The sequence below is a fragment of the Octopus bimaculoides genome, chromosome 28, assembly GCF_046866305.1.
Source record: "Octopus bimaculoides isolate indiv1 chromosome 28, ASM4686630v1, whole genome shotgun sequence".
NCBI lineage: Eukaryota > Metazoa > Mollusca > Cephalopoda > Octopoda > Octopodidae > Octopus > Octopus bimaculoides.
The window spans coordinates 3,235,803-3,255,846 of record NC_142955.1 but is presented as its reverse complement, the minus strand read 5'-3'; the positions used below and the strand labels follow the sequence as shown (position 1 = coordinate 3,255,846).

The window sequence follows — 20,044 nt, the reverse complement described above, 5'->3', positions numbered from 1 at the left end:
ATAAGAAACGTTAGCACGCCGGGCGAAATGCTTCGCGGTATTTCGTCTGCCGTTAAGTTCTGAGTTCAAATTCCACCGAGGTCGACTTTGCCTTTCATCCTTTCGGGGTCGATAAATTAAGTACCAGTCACGCACTGGCGTCGTTACGCTCTGTCTGTCCTTTAGCCGAGCAAATCGACCCCAGGACTTATTCTTTGTAAGCCTAGTACTTATTCTATCAGCCTCTTTTGCCGAACCGCTAAGAAGAAGAAATTTTAGAAAATTTAACCCTTTAGCGTTCAGATTAATTTGTCAAAAGTAATCCTTATTTATTCACATTTAAAAAAATTTATCTGATATTATTTTGTAGCTTCAAGATAGGAAAGATGTAATTGCTTATTTTTAGAATGACATTGTAGGGTAGGTGTGAGAGGCTGGTTCTGGCCAGTTTTAGCATAAAATGTGTAGAATATTTGGGCCGGATACAGCCGGTTTAAACACTAAAGGGTTAAGCAAGTAGATGAGATAAAAAAAAGGGGGGGGGGTAAGAAAATGAAAAGGGGAGAAGAAAAAAGAGAAGGTGAAGAATGGATGTGAAAATGGGAAGGTGGGGGAATAAAGAAAGACATTTAATATTCAGTAATATATCGTTAATGAACGAATATCAACAAGGGTAATCCAACTTACAGTTCTTCCAACCTGTTACGGATTTCGAAGGCGCCTTCTTCAATATTCGTAATTGTATTATTACTCAAATCTCTGTAATATGGAAGAGAGAGGCCATAACGGACTATATTGGAGTAGATCTGTGATAGAATATTAAATACTGTGGAAAGCCGATGAGATTTCACATAAGATATGGAATTAGATGACAATAGAATTTTGGGTAATGAAAAAGAAATACTAACGGATCGATGCAAGTGTGTACACCTGAGGGTATCTTTTTTGTAAGATTTGAAGGGTGATGAAGAGGAACAAGAAGTAGAGAGGTAGTAGTAGTAGTAGTGGTAGGAGTAGTAAGTAGTAGTGGTAGAAGTAGAGAGGTAGTAGTAGTAAGTAGTAGTGGTAGGAGTAGTAAGTAGTAGTGGTAGAAGTAGAGAGGTAGTAGTAGTAGTGGTAGGTGGAGTAGTAGAAGTAGTAAGTAGTAGTAGTAGAAGTAGTGGTAGTAGTAGTAAGTAGTAGTAGGAGTAGTAGTAAGTAGTAGAAGTAGAGAGGTAGTGGTAGTAGTAGTAGTTGAAGTAGTAGTAGTAAGTAGTGGTAGTAGTAGAAGTAGAGAGGTAGTAGAAGTAGTAGTAGTAGTAGTAGTAGAAGTAGTAGTAGTAATAGTAGAAGTAGTAGAAGTAGAAACGGGGGAGGAGGGACGGAAGGCTGATGATGATGATGATGATGAAAGTGAACGAAAGCAGAAAAGAATGGAGAGTTTGAGGACAACAATTTCTAAACTCTGTGTTCATCCGTACAAAGGGTCATTACAGAGACGAATAGAAGAGGTGGCAGGCAGGGAAGGAGGGAAGACCCTCAATCGGCAATTAAATGGTACGAAAATGACTGATGGAGCTTACAGTTTGCGCAATCCGTTGAGGTTTCGAAAGGCCCCTCCCTCAATGTGTGTTATATTATTGTGATTCAGGTCCCTGGAAATATGAAAGTGGGTTCATAAAAAAAGAAGTATAAAGCGAATTTATGTTACATATTAAATGTTATAGACAAGGAATATTTTGTTCAATATTAAATATAAAATGAAGTTGGTTGGCCCTCCGTCGCTTATGACGTCGAGGGTTCCAGTTGATCCGATCAATGGAACAGCCTGCTCGTGAAATTAACGTGCAAGTGGCTGAGCACTCCACAGACACGTGTACCCTTAACGTAGTTCTCGGGGAGATTCAGCGTGACACAGAGTGTGACAACGCTGACCCCTTTGAATTACAGGCACAACAGAAACAGGAAGTAAGAGCGAGAGAAAGTTGTGGTGAAAGAGTACAGCAGGGTTCGCCACCATCCCCTGCCGGAAAGCACTCCATCGGTTATGACGACGAGGGTCCCAGCTGATACGATCAAAGGAACAGCTTGCTCGTGAAATTAACGTGCAAGTGGCTGAGCACTCCACAGACACGTGTACCCTTAACGTAGTTCTCGGGGAGATTCAGCGTGACACAGACTGTGACAAGGCTGACCCCTTTGAATTACAGGCACAACAGAAACAGGGGGTTCCTACATAAAACAATTTCACTACAGTGAAAATAAGAGCATCACAACAAACCACAACACATACCCAAGGCACACAGAGCTGCGCTCGGTAGTGCAGTGAAAGCACGTGATGAATATGAGACGACTGAATTATAATAATAGTAACAATAACAACAACAATAATAATAAGACCAGATATTGTTTTCAAAGATCATGGAAAAAAATGCTTTCTAATTAACTTACAATGACCATGTTGTGAGAAGGGTTTGGAAAGTGCTCTCCTTAAGATCTGTTATATGATTATGACTCAGGTACCTGTACCAAGAAAGCGAATTCATGAAAATTTTTATGTAGCAGATTTGTGAGAAAATATTAAATATCATGATTGGGCAAGTAGATTTAAAATGAAATATTTCAAGTATTTTGGACGAACAATTTTGTTTAACAAAAAATATTGATTTATGTGGGGTCGAATTTTTTTTTCATTTTTTGTGCAGTGATATTATATCTTAGGTTTTGGGAAGAATGCTTTACGTATGGAATCCGTCAGAGCATATTTGGAAGGGAAGAAAGAAGAGATGATAAATACAGCGACGAACGACTAGAATAATTAGAAAGAGTAAACGAAGGAAGTGGAGCAAGAGGGTTATAATTAAGGGAAGCATTATGATAAAGAAGTACTCTTTTACTTGTTTCAGTCATTTGACTGCGGCCATGCTGGAGCACCGCCTTTATAGTCAAGCAAATTGACCCCAGGACTTATTCTTTGTAAGCCTAGCACTTATTCTATCGGTCTCTTTTTGTTGAACCGCTAAGTTACGGGGACCTAAACACACCAGCATCGGTTGTCAAGCGATGGTGGGCGGGACAAACACAGACACACAAATATATACATACACATACATACATACATATATATATATATATATATATATATATATGTATGTATATATATATATGACGGGCTTCTTTCAGTTTCTGTCTACCAAATCCACTCACAAGCGATGGTGGGGGGACACACACAAACACACACACACACATATATATATATATATACATATATACGACAGGCTTCTTTCAGTTTCCGTCTACCAAATTCACTCGCAAGGCGTTGGTCGGCCCGAGGCTATAGTAGAAGACATTTGACCAAGGTGCCACGCAGTGGGACTGAACCCGGAACCATGTGGTTGGTAAGCAAGCTACTTACCACACAGCCACTCCTGCGCCTACAACAACTAAAGCAACAAAAATAAAGAGGGGGAAGAAGCAGACGAAGGAGAAGAGCTGGAGGAGGTAGGGGAAGAAGAAGATATGAGTAGGAGGAAGAAGTAAATGGAAGGTAGGAGGAAAGAAAGTGTAGAAAACGAGGAGCAAAAGGAAATGAGAGGTGGCAGAAGGAAAATGTGATGAATCATAAAGAACAAGTAATAGCAGTGGAAGAAGGAAAATGGAGATTTCGAGAATGGGAAACACTGATTATAGTAGCGAAAGACACACACAATTACGCATAAAGGCATTAAGGCGTCGAGCTGGCAGAAACGTTAGGGGGCCGGGTGAAATGCTTAGCAGTATTTCGTCTGCCGCTACGTTCTGAGTTCAAATTCCGCCGAGGTCGACTTTGCCTTTCATCCTTTCGGGGTCGATTAAATAAGTACCAGTTACGCACTGGGGTCGATATAATCGACTTAATCCGTTTGTCTGTCTTTGTTTGTCCCCTCTGTGTGTAGCCCCTTGTGGGTAGTAAAGAAATAACACACACTGAGACGAAGAAAAGACAAAATGAGGAAGACATTAGATATTTAAAATTCATTATGTAATAATGGAGGCGCAGGAGTGGCTGTGTGGTAAGTAGCTTGCTTACCAACCACATGGTTCCAGGTTCGGTCCCACTGCGTGTCACCTTGGGCAGGTGTTGTCAACTATAGCCTCAGGCCAACCAAAGCCTTGTGAGTGGATTTGGTAGACAGAAACTGAAAGAAGCCCGTCGTATATATGTGTGTGTGTTTACGTCCCCGTAACTTAGCAGTTCGGCAAAAGAGACCGATAGAATAAGTACTAGGCTTGCAAAGAATAAGTCCTGGGGTCGATTTTCTCGACTAAAGGTGGTGCTCCAGCATGACTGCAGTCAAATGTCTGAAACAAGTAAAAGAGTAATGAAATGTTATTAATTAGACTGATCCAACTTACAATTGTCCTACATAGGGAAGATTTGGGACGATTTCTGTTTCGATATTCATGATATTATTGTGACTCAGGCCTCTGTAACGTAAATGTCAGTTGATAAGACATTGGATAGAGCAGATTTTTGAGAAAATAATATATTATGACGAAAACTGCATACTCCTGAAAATATCAAAGGTATCCATCATTTTTAAAAACATCCATTATTTAATTTATCTGGTGTTTGGATTGTATTTTACCTCAAGCTTTTGCAATGTAAATTATATCGTTTGAAGACAATATATTCCCCCTCTCACTCTCTGGAAGAGAGGCACAAGCACATACACAGACATATACACACGCGGCAGTAACTTCCGCCTACCAAATTCAATCACAAGGCTTCAGTCAGCCCGGGGCTATAGCAGAAGACACTTGCCCAAGGTGCCACACAGTGGGACTGAACCCGAAACCATGTAGCTGAAAAGCAAGCTTCCTAACCACACAGCCATGCCCGCGAAGCAGGACACACATATGAGATGGCGGGAGAAGAAGACAAGGAAATCAGATGTAGGAGAAAAGGAAGAGGAAAGTGGTGGTGGTGGCGGTGATGGTGGTAGAAAAAGAATAAGAGAAATGAAAGAAGCAGCATAAGAAGAAAATGAAGAGAAACTAGAGTAGAGGTAAGAGGAAAGGAAAAGATGCGGAAGAATAAGGGAATAAGGAAGGGTAAAGGGGAAATGATGAAGAGGAGGAGAAGTAGATAGAAGAAGGATGGAATTAGAAGGAGAGAAGGTTGAAGTGAAAGAGAAAAGGAAGTGAATAGAAGAAGAAGAAGATGGAATGAGAAAGGAGGGGTAGAAGGGAAATAGAAATTGAATGTGAAGAGGAAGAGGAAGATAAACGTAAGAAAGCAGATGTAGAAAACGGATATGATGATGGTGATGGGGAGGAGGGGTGGTGATGAGGATGGTGAAGCAGAAGGTGATGATGATGGTAATGATAAGGAATACAAAATAGAGAAAAGGGCTAAAGAAGAAAAGGAAATTGTAATAGAAGAACAGAAAAGGAAAAGGGTGAAGTCATCATCATCATCATCATCATCGTTTAACGTCCGCTTTCCATGCTAGCATGGGTTGGACGATTTGACTGAGGACTGGTGAAACCAGATGGCTACACCAGGCTCCAATCTGATCTGGCAGAGTTTCTACAGCTGGATGACCTTCCTAACGCCAACCACTCCGAGAGTGTAGTCGAGGATGAGAATTACAAAAGGAAAGAAATGAATGTAGAAAAAGGTGGAAAAAGAAAGAGAAAAGGGAGTCCAGGGTAAGAGAAGGGAAAATGAGGAAGTGGGAGTAGTACCAGAAAATAAAGATGAAGGAGGAAATGAAAAAATTGTATGGAAGAAGAAGAATGGGAAAATGTCGTTAGAGAGATATACCCACTCAACCTGACAAACAAAATAGGGATGGACGAGAGGAAAGTAAGAAAGAAGGAGAGGCGTTTCATATTAAGAAATACAGCGTCGATGAAATAGTCTCAGGAATACTTACAGTGTAATTAGACTGGAAACGTTTACGAAGGTCCCTTTCTTAATACTCGAGATATTATTGTGATCCAGGTATCTGTAATATTAAAGTGACTTCATAAGAAATTGCACGCAGAATTTTTTGCGATGAAGATCAGATATTATGGATAAGCAATTTCGTGTAAAATACGTGTGAAATTTTGTGTACAAAGTACTTGTGATAAACGTTGACATTCACAGCAGTTCCAGTGTGTAAACTTGTAAGATATCAAATGAATCCACCAATCGGGTATTTCGAATTGTCGAAAAGTTTGAAAAATTTAATTATCTAAATTAGTTTCAGGATTGTGGATTATATTATTTTCTCTTTCAAATATATTATCAGCATTTAATTAGGGAGGCATGTAGAGGCGCAATGGCCCAGTGGTTAGGGCAGCGGACTCGCGGTCATAGGATCGCAGTTTTGATTCCCAGACCGGGCGTTGTGAGTGTTTATTGAGCGAAAAACACCTAAAAGCTCCACGAGGCTCCAGCAGGAGATGGTGGCGAACCCTGCTGTACTCTTTCACCACAACTTTCTCTTACTCTTACTTCCTGTTTCTGTTGTACCTGTATTTCAAAGGGCCAGCCTTGTCACACTGTGTCATGCTGAATATCTCCGAGAACTACGTTAAGGGTACATTTGTCTGTGGAGTGCTCAACCACTTGCACGTTAATTTCACGAGCAGGCTGTTCCGTTGATCGGATCAACTGGAGCCCCCGACGTCGTAAGCGACGGAGTGCCAACAACAATTAGGGAGGCAAGACAGATAAGTATGCCTGGAGGTACGCAATGCCTCTTCTTTTCTGATCTCTAGTCTCACATGTCCTGTGGAGATGTGCAACAACTGAGTCGTAGCGACTTTCATACATTTTGTGATGTGTAAAGTATTGAGCAGAGACATTTTCCAGAAAATGTGACCTGACGCAGGGATTGGGTGTTTTATAATTATGCATTATTCATAGATGTCTGTGTATACATTTATGAAGGCAATGAGCACTGGTAATGGTAATAATAATAATAACAACAACAATAATAATAATAACAACAACAACAATAATAATTTCTTCAATAGGCACAAGGCCTGAAATTTATGAGGGAGGAGGTAAGTTGATTATATCGACTGATGATGATGATGATGATGATGATGATTGATGTTGATGATGATGATGATGATGATGATTGATGTTGATGATGATGATGATGGGAAAATAATGAAGAATAGGAGAAGAATAATAGCAAAATGTAATAGTTACGAAGACACTGTTTCCGTCACAGTATACATGCAAAGTGGAAACAAGTGACTGAATGAAAAGGGAGGATATCTTGTATTGAAGATATTCTATCAATGGGACAGTATCAATAAGACTTGTCCAACTTACAGTATACTCAATCTTGGAAGATTCTGGAAAGCCCCTTCTTCGATATGTGTGATATTATTAAGGTTCAGAGATCTGTAACAGGAAAATGAGATTGAAAGAGTATAAAGCAAAGCAGATTTGTGATAAAATATTAGATATTAGATATTAGATATTAGATATTAGATATTAAATATTAGATATTAGATATTAGGTAAATGGCGGTGTCCCAGCATGGCCACAGCTCATGAGATGAGAATAAATCAAATCAAATCAATTATGCCTAAGCAATTAGGTTTAAAATATTTTAAATATTACGAATAGAAAGTTTTGCCTTAAAAAGACATTGCAATATGGAACGTCATACTTTCATGTATTGTGCAATGATATTTCTCTGAAACACTGTTGTATCAAACTATTTTGGTTATTTGAAATTGTACTTTGTGTGTAAGAATTTGTATGAGCATATTTGGAATGGAAAGAGGAAGAAGAAGAAGAAAATTAAACGGCAAACAATTAGAATAATTTGAAAAGGAAAACAAAGAAGCAGAATAGAATGGGGATTAAAAGAAATTTTGCAAGAAGAAGAATTAAGTAATGATAGACACACACCTACATACACAGACACACACAGACAAAGGGGTAAGAGTGGTGGAGATTATGGGGTAAACATTTAATATTTGGAAGTATTTCGTTGATGAAATATCAACAAGGCTGATACAACTTACAGAAAAACAATATAGGGCAGGTCTTGAAAGGTTCCTCTTTTGATATTCGTGATGTTATTTTCACTCAAATCTCTGTAACAAAAATGGATTCATTAGAAATTGTATGGAGCCGAAATTTGAGAAAATATTAATTATTATGGTTAAACAATCAGGTTTGACATAAAATATAGTTATGTGGAATTGTAATCAATATTGATATTAATAAAATTCCAGTGCAATTAGGTTCTCTAGAAACTATATATTGTATTCATTAATTATGCATTTCTAATAAGTCCATTATTTTTAATATTTTGTTTAATTTTTCTGACTTTTAGATTATATTTTACCTGCAATTTTTAGAATGTAATTTATTTATGAACCACTATTTTACAAAGGCACTATCTGTCGGGAAGCAGGGCTGATAGAATATGTTTGATTTCAGAACCACCATGCATTTTTCAGATGTTTAGTTTCACATGGATTGTGATGGTGTATAACAATATCTTAAAGGTAGTGCCAGTCATACTCCTGGTGTTGTGTAATTTTTTAGCAGTGATATTTCCCGGAAAATTTGCTGTAAAAATCTTTTGGGATGTTTTGGAATTATTCTTTATGTATATGTACCTGTATATACATATATGGAGGAGAAGGAAAGAGGAAGAAAGCGTGATGTAATACATTAAAGGCTGAGAATATGAAGAAGAAGAAGAAGAAGAAGAAGAAACAAACAAACAAACAATCAAAGGATAAAGTGGAAGAACAGGAAGTAGAGATAGAAGAGCTGACCGGGGAGGAAGACAAGAGCAACAAGAATATGAAGGTGATAGAAAGGGAGAAGAAAGTAAATAAATTAGAAGGTTTTGATGATTAATAAAAGGAGGTAGTAATAGTAGTAGTAGTAGTAGTAGTAGTAGTAGTAGTAGTAGTAGTAGTAGTAGCGGTGGTGGTGTTAAAAATTGAGTCAGAGAAGGTAAAAGAAACAGAAGAGAACATGATGTACATTAAGGAAAGAAAAACAATAGGAAGAAAGAGGAGAGGAGAAAGGTCGAAGTAGGAAAAAGAAGTTGCAACTGATGGCATGTTGAATGAATTGAAGAAGTAGAGAGAAAGAAGGAAAAATGGAGACGAAGAAGTTGGAGGAAGAAAACAGAGATAAAAAAGACAACAAAATATAGAAGAAAAGAAAAAGTGATGAAGGGAAAGGAAGTAAACGAGCATGAAAATATGGAAGTAAACGAGCATGACAACAACAACAATAATGACAAGAATAGTGACAATACAAAGAGTAACCAAAAAAAGGCGGCAAATAAAACTAAAAAGAAAAGGAAAAAAGACGAAGAAAACAAGATGAGGAGGTTGATGAGGATGAGGAGGAATTTCAGAGAGAATAGAGTGAAGAATAAGCAGAGAGAGAGAGAGAGAGAGGGAAAAGTAGGTGGAAGGGAAGAAGATGGGGAAAAGAAGAGTAAGTACTAACGGCTAAAAGAGAAGATGAACAAGGACTGAAGGCTGTTGAGACAGAGACATACACACACAGAGAAACAAAACAGAGAAAATGAAACGGAGACGTTTAACCCTTTAGCATTTAAACCGGCCAAATCCGGCCAAAAGTATTTTGCCTGTTTTATGTTCAAACTGGCCAGATCTGGTCTCTCACACCAGCCCTACAATATCGTTTTAAAAATTAACAGCTACCTCATCAAAATCTCATAGCTACAAGATAATGCATGATTAGTTTAAAACAATGTGGATAAAAAAAGCATTAATTTTGGCAGAATAATGCGAACACTAAAGGGTTAAAGTTCAGAAACATATTGTCAATGAGAGAGTAACGAGACTGATTCGACTTACAAATCATACAATTTGGTGAGGTTTTGGAAAATTCCTTCTCCAATGTCCGTGATTCCGTTCTGGTTCAGAAGTCTGTAGTTCATAAGGAAATGTATAAAGCAGATATGCGTTAAAATATTAGCTGAGCCGAAGCAATTAGGTTTCAAATAAAATATAAAACTAACGGATGTTGCAACGAGTATTGATATTAATAAAATTCCAATACGGGATAACATGTAAACCTGAAAATGTCAATTGTAACCATAAATTAGGTGATCCTGATTTCCCCATATTTTTTGAAAGCTTCTTTCAATTACTTAAATTGTGTGGCTTATGAATTTTATTTAATAACTGTATTGAATAATCTAACTGCAATTTTTCTAATGTTGTTACTGCTGCACCTGTTGCTGTTGATGATGATGATGGTGATGAACAGCAAAAGAACAAGAACTGTAAATAATAGAGAGAGACCGACACATGCTTACATAGATACAAAACGCAGAGAGAGTGAAGTAGTAGAAAACATTTAAAATCTAGAAATATATCGTTAATGAAGCAAGACCGATCTAACTTACAAATACCGCAATTTGGTAAGGTCTTGAAAGGTTCCGTTTTCGATATTCTGGATTTTATTATTACCCAGCTTTCTGTAAGATAAAGTTTTACGTAGAGCCGAGTCGTGATAAAATATTAAATATTAATTAGGTTACAAAAATATGGTCTTAAGTGACAAGGTAATGAAACTCAATATTAATTGAATTCCAGTGCGTGGATACGAATGTGTATTCCTGAAAATGCACCAATTGCAATGGAAGATTGTGTTTCTGATTCTCTAATGACTTTTAATATTAAATAGCTTTTTTAATATTTTTTTGCTTGTGGACATTATGCCTTGCAAACAACTCGCACATGCAAGTGCTACCAGTCAAGAACTCCGCATACCGGAAGCCAGCAAGTGTATGGGGTCATCAGGAGAGAATGCACGCCGTTTCGGGGCCTACCTCTCGACGGCATCAATGCGCACCGCCCCCCCACCTCACTGATATGAGGCCCCGCTTGCTAGATCAACTGGTTATTAAAAACAAAGCTGAATATTTCTCTAGCCATCGCTCATCGTCTCTTTTTAACCAAATCCAGTGGCTAGCCTTCTCCACTGTATTTTGGATATCGGTCATGGTGATATTTACCTTACGATGAGTTAGGCCTAACGATAACAGCAGTCGTCTCACACTGTGTCCTACAGATCCTCTTCATCCGACTTCGATTGGAAAATGCTCCGCTTTCCAGCCTGCGTCTTGACATTTCTCGAGGAGGTTTTCATAACGGTCCATCTTTCGAGCCCACATGGCGTCCATATTATCTTCATGAGGAACCGTTAACTCAACGACTGAATTGAATAATTACATGTAATTTCATAAAGAGTATTTATTTGAGAGTCAGGACGTCGGATGGAGAAAAAAAAATTAATTTTAGTTCCAGATGGAAAAAGAATACGCTGAAGAAAAATAGAGAAAGAAGAATGGTGGGAGTGGGGATGAGGATTAGGAAAAAGAAAAGCGGAAAGAGGAACAACCAGCGGAGAAGGAGAAGGTGAAGGGTAGAATGAAGACAAAAACTGAAAGTAATTGAGAGAAAGATGCACAACCGCATAAACTTGCTTACGCAGAGACAAAGTCGAGAAGAAGAAAATATTTAATATCTGAAATCGTCAACTCACAAATATTCCAAATCGTTGAGGTTTTCAAAGGTACCTTCTTCAATTTTCAGGATTTTGTTATCATTCAGGTACCTGTAACACGAATGCGACTTAATATGGAATTGCATGGAGCAGGTTTTAGATGTTAGGACTAAGTAATTTAGCTTAAAATAAGATATAAAATTATATGATATTGTATTCGAAATAGATATTGATATAATTCCAATGTGTGGGTCCTGACGTGTACACTTGGTAATGTTTGCTGTGACGAAAAAGTGTGTTTTTAAATCTCCCATAGTTTTTTTTAAGTTAATGTTTTGTCTTACTCATATCATATGTTATTACACTGAATCGTGGAGGCGCAATGGCCCGGTGGTTAGGGCAGTGGACTCGCGGTCCTAGGATCACGGTTTCGATTCCCAGACCTGGCGTTCTGAGTGTTTATTGAGCGAAAACACCTAAAGTTCCACGAGGCTCCGGCAGGGGATTGTGGCGAACCCTGCTGTACTCTTCCACCACAACTTTCTCTCACTTTTACTTCCTGTTTCTGTTGTGCCTGTAATTCAAAGGGGTCAGCCTTGTCACACTGAGTATCCCCGAGAACTACGTTAAGGCTACACGTGTCTGTGGAGTGCTCAGCCACTTGCACGTTAATTTCACGAGCAGGCTGTTCTGTTGATCAGACCAACTGGAACCCTCATTGTCGTAAGCTACGGAGTGCCAACAACAATTAGGGAGGCAAGACAGGTAAGTCTGTCAACAACACTGAATCATTTACCTGTAATTTTATAGATGCAATATCTATTTGGGAGGCAGGACACAAAGAATATCAAATGGGCAAAAAATTTTTATGTTTAATTTCTGATGGATTGTGGTGAAAGGCAACACAATTTATGTTGCAATACCTGTCAACTTTGGTGATTTATGATGTTTTCAGCAAAGATAATTTCTCAGAAATCTTGCAACAAAATTTATTTGAGTGTTTTGGAATTATGCTTCATGCATGTTTTTGATGTGTCCAGGTGTGGCTATGTTTTAAGAAGCTTCCTTCCCGACCATGTGGTTCTAGGTTCAGTCCCATTGCGTGGCACCTTGGACAAGTGTCGTCTACTATAGCCTCGAGCCGACCAAAGCCTTGTGAGTCGATTTAGTAGACGGAAACTGAAAGAAGCCTTTCATGTATTCATATATATATATATACATATGGGTGCAGGTGTGGCTGTGTGGTAATAAGCTTGTTTCCCAACCACATGGTTCTGGGTTCAGTCCCACTGCGTAAGACCTTGAACAAATGTCTTCTACTATAGCCTCGGGCCGACCAAAGCCTTGTGAGTGAATTGGGTAGACAGAAACATATATATATATATATATATATATATATATATATATAATGAAAGCTATGACTAACCATTTACTGTATCTGTACACAATATAGGAACTTTATTTTTATATACGTTTGACCTAAGTGCTATATGATAAGACTTCCCCTGTTCCATTATAAACTGGTCTGCTAGTAGGGAACTCTCCCCCTATAGTAGTTTGTCACCAAACCCTAAGAACTTTTATAAGTTGGCAGATGGAAACTGAAATAAATTCATCGTATATATATATATATATATATATGTTTGTGCGTCTCTGTCCCCACCACCATCGCTTGACGACCAATGTTAGTGTGCTTACGTCCCCGTAACTTAGTGCTTCGGCATAAAGACCCAAATAGAATAAGTACTAGGCTTACAAAGAAGAAGTCCTGGGGGCGATTTGTTCGACTAAAGGCGGTGCTCTAGCATGGTCGCAGTCAAATGACTGAAATGAATAAAAGAAAAAAGAAAATATATCTTGAAGGAAATAGTATAATGAAAACAGATCCAACTTACAAATTCTTTAATTTGGTAAGATTTTTCAAGGCTCGTTCTTCAATACTCGTCACATTATTATTATTTAAGTTTCTGAAAGTCAAAATGAGTCCATGAAAAATACCATAGAGCAGATTTGCTGTAAAAATATTAAATGTTATGGTTAAGCAATTGGTTTTTAAATAAAATAAAATTAACTGATATCGTTATGAATATTGGCACTTCATCGGTCATGACGTCGAGGGTTCCAGTTGATGCGATCAATGGAACAGCCTGCTCGTGAAATTAACATGCAAGTGGCTGAGCACTCCACAGACATGTGTACCCTTATGGTAGTTCTCGGGGAGATTCAGTGCGACACAGAATGTGACAATGCTGGCCCCTTTGAAGTACGGCTACCACTCATTTCTGTCGGCTGAATCGACTGGAGCTGATGTGATCAATGGAACAGCCTGCTCGTGAAATTAACATACAAGTGGCTGAGCACTCCACAGACACGTGTAACAAGGCTGACCCCTTTGAATTACAGGTACATCTCATTCTTGCCAGCTGGGTGGAATGGAGTAATGTGAAATAAAGTGTCTTGCTCAAGGACACAGCGCAGTGCCTGGAATTAAACTCACGGCCTTACGATTCTTAGCCGATTACCCTAACCACTAAGCCACATATTTTCATGAATTTTGAATAGTGATATTAATATTAGTTTAATGTATTTGGGGCTGGCAGAAATGTTACTGCAGCGGGCGAAATGCTAAGCGACTGTGCTTACGTTCTGAGTTCGAATCCTGCCGAGATCAACTTTGCCTTTTATCTTTCCAGGGTTGATAAAATAAGTACCAGTTCAACCCTGGGTTCAATGTTATTGACACATTGCTTCCCCAAAATTGCTGGCCCTGTGCCAAAATTTGAAACCAATTTGAATCTAATGCAAGATGAACTGGCAGGACCATTAGTCACCGGCCGGAGTGCTTAGAGGCATTTCTTCTGACTTTATGTTCTGAGTTCAAATTCTACTGGTGTCCACTTTCGTCCTTTCCGGGTCAATAAAAGAAATACCAGTTGAGCACTGGAACCGGCGTAATCATTTCCCCGTCCACAAGTTGATGGTGGCGATGATGATGATGATGACGATCATCATCATCATCATCATTAAGATGCAGAAGAAATAAAATACAAATATGTAGAAAGAGGACAAGTGATGAAAGAAGGACAGTAAAGTGAAATGAAGGAGGAGAAGGATGAGGAGTAGTAGTAGTGTGTGTGAAGGGGAGGAAAGCGGCAAACTAGGAGATGAGAGAATAGAGGTGGAGGACGAAGAGGATTGAATGTGGCTGAGACGGAGACATTAGTGTCGTTCACAATAGAGACAAAGCGGAGAAAAGAGAACGAGGGGGAAAACCTGTAATGTTTGGGAATTTGGGGCCCTTGGCCAACACAATCGAATAAAATCAACAAGACTCATCCGACTTACAAGTGATTCAAGCTGTTCAGATTGTTGAACATATGTTCTTCAATAATAGTGATTTCGTTACCCCTCAAATCCCTGTAACATGAAATGGAGTTTATAAGAAATTGTATTATTTATTGATTAAAAATTGGGTTACATTTAAAATAAAATTAGTCTATTTAAAATAAATAGACTAATATATATATATATATATATATATATATATATATATATATATATAGTATGAACATCGGTTGTCAAGCGATGTTGGGGGGGTGGAGACAAACATAGACACACAAACACACACACACACACACATATATATATATATATATATATATATATACGACGGGCTTCTTTCAGTTTCCATCTACCAAATCCACTCACAAGGCTTTGGTCGGCCCGAGGCTAGAGTAGAAGACACTTGCCCAAGGTGCCACGCGGCGGGACTGAACCCGGAACCATGTGGTTGGTAAGCAAGCTACTTACCACACAGCCGCTCCTGCGCCTTCTGTGTGTAAATATAAAAGAAATACAAACAAAAGTATAACAAATTGGCACTCTTATGTGTGTGTAAGTATATATATATATATATATATATATATATATATATCGTCAAATTTTCTTTGTTTATTTATTGAGAAAAGAAAAGGGTGCTAAGACTTAATATTTAGGAACTTATTGTGAATAAAATGGCGTCAACTTACAAATGCAGCAAATTGATAAGATTTTGGAAACTGCCTTCTTTAATATTCGTGATTTTATTGTCACTCAGATATCTGAAATACAACAGGAAATTATAAGAAACTGTATGGAGCAGATTTGTAATAAAATATGAAATAGGTCGGCTACGCAACTGGGTTTGAAATAAAGTATAAAATTAAATGAGGTTGTAACGAAAATGGATATTAAAGGAATTTCAATACGTGAATATGAATGTGTACTTTTGAAAATGTCAATTGTTACCGAAAAATAAGTGTTCCTGGTTCTCCCATAGTTTTTTTTACAATTTATATAACTTTTGCTAAATCTTTTGGCTTGTGGGTTTTATGTTATTGTACCGAATAGTAGTAGTCGTAGTAGTGGTGGTAGTAGTAGTGGTGGTGGTGGTGGAGGAGTAAGAAAACGAGAAAATGGATGAGAAGCGAAGGGGGGGAAAATAGTTGTGAGAAAAAAAAAAGAGTGGAAGATTAAATATCATACAGACATAGACATACACACTTACGTAGAGATGATGTTGAATATAGGGATATAGAAGAATGGGAAGGCATCTATTATTTGGAAATATATCGTCAATGGAATAGTCTAAAAACAAATAACATAAAAAAGAGATAGATCCAACTTACAAATATGCTAATTTAGAAAGGTTTCGGAAGGTTTGTTCTTTGATATTCGTTATTTTATTATTATTCAGATATCTGTGGAATTAAAGTGAGATCATAAGAAATTTATCGTAGAGATTATTGATAAAATATTAAATAACATGGCTAAGAGGTAAGGTTTAGCATTAAGTATAAAATTAAGTGATATTTAAATGTTGTGTGTTAGCACTCCGTCGCTTACGACGGTCGAGGGTTCCAGTTGATCCGATCAACGGAACAGCCTGCTCGTGAAATTAACGTGCAAGTGGCTGAGCACTCCACAGACACGTGTACCCTTAACGTAGTTGTCGGGGAGATTCAGCGTGACACAAAGCGTGACAAGGCTGACCCTTTGAATTACAGGCACAACAGAAACAGGAAGTAAGAGTAAGAGAAAGTTGTGGTGAAAGAGTACAGCAGGGTTTGCCACCATCCCCTGCCGGAGCCTTGTGGAGCTTTAGGTGTTTTTGCTCAATAAACACACACTGGGAATTGAAACCGCGATCCTCCAACCGCGAGTCTGCTGCCCTAACCACTGGGCCATTGCACCTCCACAATAGTTAAATGAACATTGATAATAATAAGAATATTGATGATAATAATAGTAAGAAGAAGAAGAAGAAAAAAAGAACTGAATATGCAAAAGATAATGATGGTGATCATGATGATGATGGGAGGAAGAAGATATGGAAGATGAAGACAAGAAGGGCAAACACTGAACATAGTAGAGACAAAAACATAATCCTCATCCACCATCTTATATATAATAAACGTGAAGTTGTGGATCTGCGTGAAGCCTTTTATAGAAATCCACGTTTTCCACTTTTTTGTAAAAGTTTTTACATCAATGGAATTTCCTCGATGTGAACTTTCCAGTGCAGTAATTAGATTTTTAAAATTCTGTTTACTTTGTGCGATTTAACCCTTTAGTGTTCAGATTATTTTATCAAACATAATGCTTTTTGATTCACATTGATTTGAATTAATCATGCATTATCTCATATCTTCAAGATCTTGATGGTGTAATTACTTAATGTAGAATAACAATGTAGTGCAGGTGTGAGAGCCTCGATCTGGTCAGTTTGAACATAAAACAGATTAAACATCTTGGCCGGATATGGCCGGTTTAAATACTAAAGGGTTAAGGGAGATTTGGCTGTTGTTTCTAGCAAATTTTATATTCCTTCCCTTCTACCTGTTCCGGCGTTCTTACACATCGATCACGCGCTCAACATATAATATAGAGAGTAAGAGTAAAAGAGAGAGAGAGAGAGAAAGTGATACATACAAAGTCTTCTTTCTTCTTTCCCTCTCCCATTTAATAGTTTTCTTGTCTTACATAAAAACAAAGCAGAGACAGAAGTGAAGAAGAGAATGGTGGTAAATATTTAGTGTTTAGAAATATATCGTTAACTAAATGCTATCAGAAAAACTAATCCAACTTACAATTTCCACAATTTCAAAAGCGTTTGGAAGGTTTGTACGTCAATGCTTGTGATTTTATTCTTGCTCAGGTCTCTGTTACATCAAAGTGAGGTTATCGGAGCAGATTTCGGATAAAATATAGAATAAAGTCATTTTTACAGAAAATAAGAAATTATTATGAATATTGATGTTAACAGGAGTACTAAAGGCCTCAATACAAGTGTTGCTCTGAAAATATCAATTATAACCGTCAATTATGTGCAGGCGCAGGAGTGGCTGTGTGGTAAGTAGCTTGCCTACCAACCACATGGTTCTGGGTTCAGTCCCACTGCGTGGCACCTTGGGCAAGTGTTTTCTACTCTAGCATCGGGCCGAGCAAAGCCTTGTGAGTGGATTTGGTAGACGGAAACTGAAAGAAGCCCGTCGTATATATATGTATGTTTGTGTGTCTGTATTTGTCCCCCCAACTTCGCTTGACAACCGTTGCTGGTGTGTTTACAGGCACAACAGAAACAGGAAGTAAGAGTGAGAGAAAGTTGTGGTGAAAGAGTACAGCAAGGTTTGCTACCATCCCCCGCCGGAACCTCGTGGGGCTTTAGGTGTTTTCGCTCAATAAACACTCACAACGCCCGGTCTGGGAATTGAAACCTCGATCCTATGACCGCGAGTCCGCTGCCCTAACCACTTAACAATTCAGCAAAAAGAGACCGATAGAATAAGTACTAGGCTTATTCGGCTCGACTAAAGGCGGTGCCCCAGCATGGCCGCAGTCAAATCACTGAAACAAATAAAAGAGTAATGAAATAGTATGAACAAGAATAAACGAACTTACAATTTCTCTAAATTGGCGAGGCTTTCAAAGGTGTGTTTATTAATCTCCTTGATTTCATTCTTATTCAGGTCTCTGCAACATAAAAGGGAGTTTGGATGAATTGTAAGAATAATAAGGGCTGATACGTGATACAATACTAAATATGAAATATTTCACACCCTGCTCGTGAAATTAATGTGCAAGTGGCTGAGCACTCCACAGACACGTGTACCCTTAACGTAGTTCTCGGGGACATTCAGTGTGACACAGTGTGACAAGGCTGACCCTTTGAATTACAGGCACAACAGAAACAGGAAGTAAGAGTGAGAGAAAGTTGTGGTGAAAGAGTACAGCAGGGTTTGCCACCATCCCCTGCCGGAACCTCGTGGGACTTTAGGTGTTTTCGCTCAATAAACACTCACAACGCCCAATCTGGGAATCGAAACCTTGATCCTATGACGGCGAGTCCGCTGCCCTAACCACTGGGCCATTGCGCCTCCTGTAGAAAGAGACAGATACATCATACACACCCTTACATAGAAACAAAGAGAGTGATAAGAGAAAGAAGACTTTTAATATTTAGAAATACAAACGTACATCGTCAATGAAATAGCATTAACAAGAGTGATTTGACTTACAATTCTTTTAAATTGGTAAGATCTTGGAAGGTTTGGACATCAATTTTCTGGATTCCATTATTTCTCAAATTTCTGTAACATAACAATGAGTTTGCTAAGAAAGTGTATAAAACAGACCTGTAATAAATTTTGGCACAAGGCCAGACATTTCAGAGCGGGAGTAAGTTGCTTACATCGACCCTTGTATCGAAAGGATGCTTATTTTATGGCGGAATTTAAACCCAGAATCTAAAGACAGATGAAATGCCGTTAAGCCTTTTTCCTGGCAGACAATTACAAGGGTTGGGGAAATAATGGAAACACCTAGCATCATAGCATCACGATTTTGTCCAGTCCCTGTATGTTTCCTATAAAATGAATTGAAGTGACATCCATTGAAAATAAGAATTTTCCATGAATCATCATCTTCATCATCATCATCGTTTAACGTCCGCTTTCCATGCAGGCATGGGTTGGACGATTTGACTGAGGACTGGTGCAACCGGATGGCTACACCAGGCTCCAATCTGATTTGGCAGAGTTTTTACAGCTGCATATATATATATATATATATATATATATATATATATATATATATATATTTCATTATATGTATTTATTTTCTCCTAATTAATAAATAACTCAGACAAAATAAATTGGTTAATAGATACCAGGGTAGCAAAGATCACAAAATGACTGTGGTGTAACTCCTGTTTATGAGGTAGAAACTCCTTGTTATTTTGGGTACTTGAGTATATATAAATTTAGTGAATGGAGTAAAACGCATATGTTAACTGCATACTTTTATTTCCAACATATGTTTCGAAGATTACAAATTATACCTTCCATAGGAATCGGCGATGTTAAAAATGTAATCTTCTCTTCAGGGAAATGCATGGGAGCCAGCTTAAACGTAAGACATTTTAACCGAATATGAGAACTGTAGTTGGAGAAGGTTAGCCCTAAGGCTGTGGCCATGCTGAGCCACCACTAGTGAACAAAGCTGAAGGGGACTTATATACATATGTATGTATGTATATAT

General features: G+C 38.2%; 1 protein-coding gene across 38 annotated transcripts in view; it reads right to left on the bottom strand.

Annotated features, from left to right (window-relative positions):
• Nucleotides 1-20,044, bottom strand: part of LOC106878584 (uncharacterized) — a 42,991-nt gene that overhangs the window by 7,004 nt on the left and 15,943 nt on the right. For 21 of the 38 annotated variants that reach the window (XM_089344783.1, XM_089344793.1, XM_089344785.1 and 18 more), the window contains 17 exons: nucleotides 19,024-19,095; nucleotides 18,407-18,478; nucleotides 17,596-17,667; nucleotides 16,135-16,206; nucleotides 15,496-15,567; nucleotides 14,813-14,884; nucleotides 13,363-13,434; nucleotides 11,507-11,578; nucleotides 10,365-10,436; nucleotides 9,811-9,882; nucleotides 7,981-8,052; nucleotides 7,277-7,348; nucleotides 5,880-5,951; nucleotides 4,354-4,425; nucleotides 2,410-2,481; nucleotides 1,542-1,613; nucleotides 667-738 (listed from right to left, as the gene is read on the bottom strand). In XM_089344783.1, the coding sequence (XP_089200909.1) occupies nucleotides 667-738; nucleotides 1,542-1,613; nucleotides 2,410-2,481; nucleotides 4,354-4,425; nucleotides 5,880-5,951; nucleotides 7,277-7,348; nucleotides 7,981-8,052; nucleotides 9,811-9,882; nucleotides 10,365-10,436; nucleotides 11,507-11,578; nucleotides 13,363-13,434; nucleotides 14,813-14,884; nucleotides 15,496-15,567; nucleotides 16,135-16,206; nucleotides 17,596-17,667; nucleotides 18,407-18,478; nucleotides 19,024-19,095 (1,224 nt within the window). The remainder of the gene's footprint in view (nucleotides 1-666; nucleotides 739-1,541; nucleotides 1,614-2,409; nucleotides 2,482-4,353; nucleotides 4,426-5,879; nucleotides 5,952-7,276; nucleotides 7,349-7,980; nucleotides 8,053-9,810; nucleotides 9,883-10,364; nucleotides 10,437-11,506; nucleotides 11,579-13,362; nucleotides 13,435-14,812; nucleotides 14,885-15,495; nucleotides 15,568-16,134; nucleotides 16,207-17,595; nucleotides 17,668-18,406; nucleotides 18,479-19,023; nucleotides 19,096-20,044) is intronic. The other 17 variants (XM_089344792.1, XM_089344809.1, XM_089344798.1 and 14 more) reach the window with 8 other exon arrangements.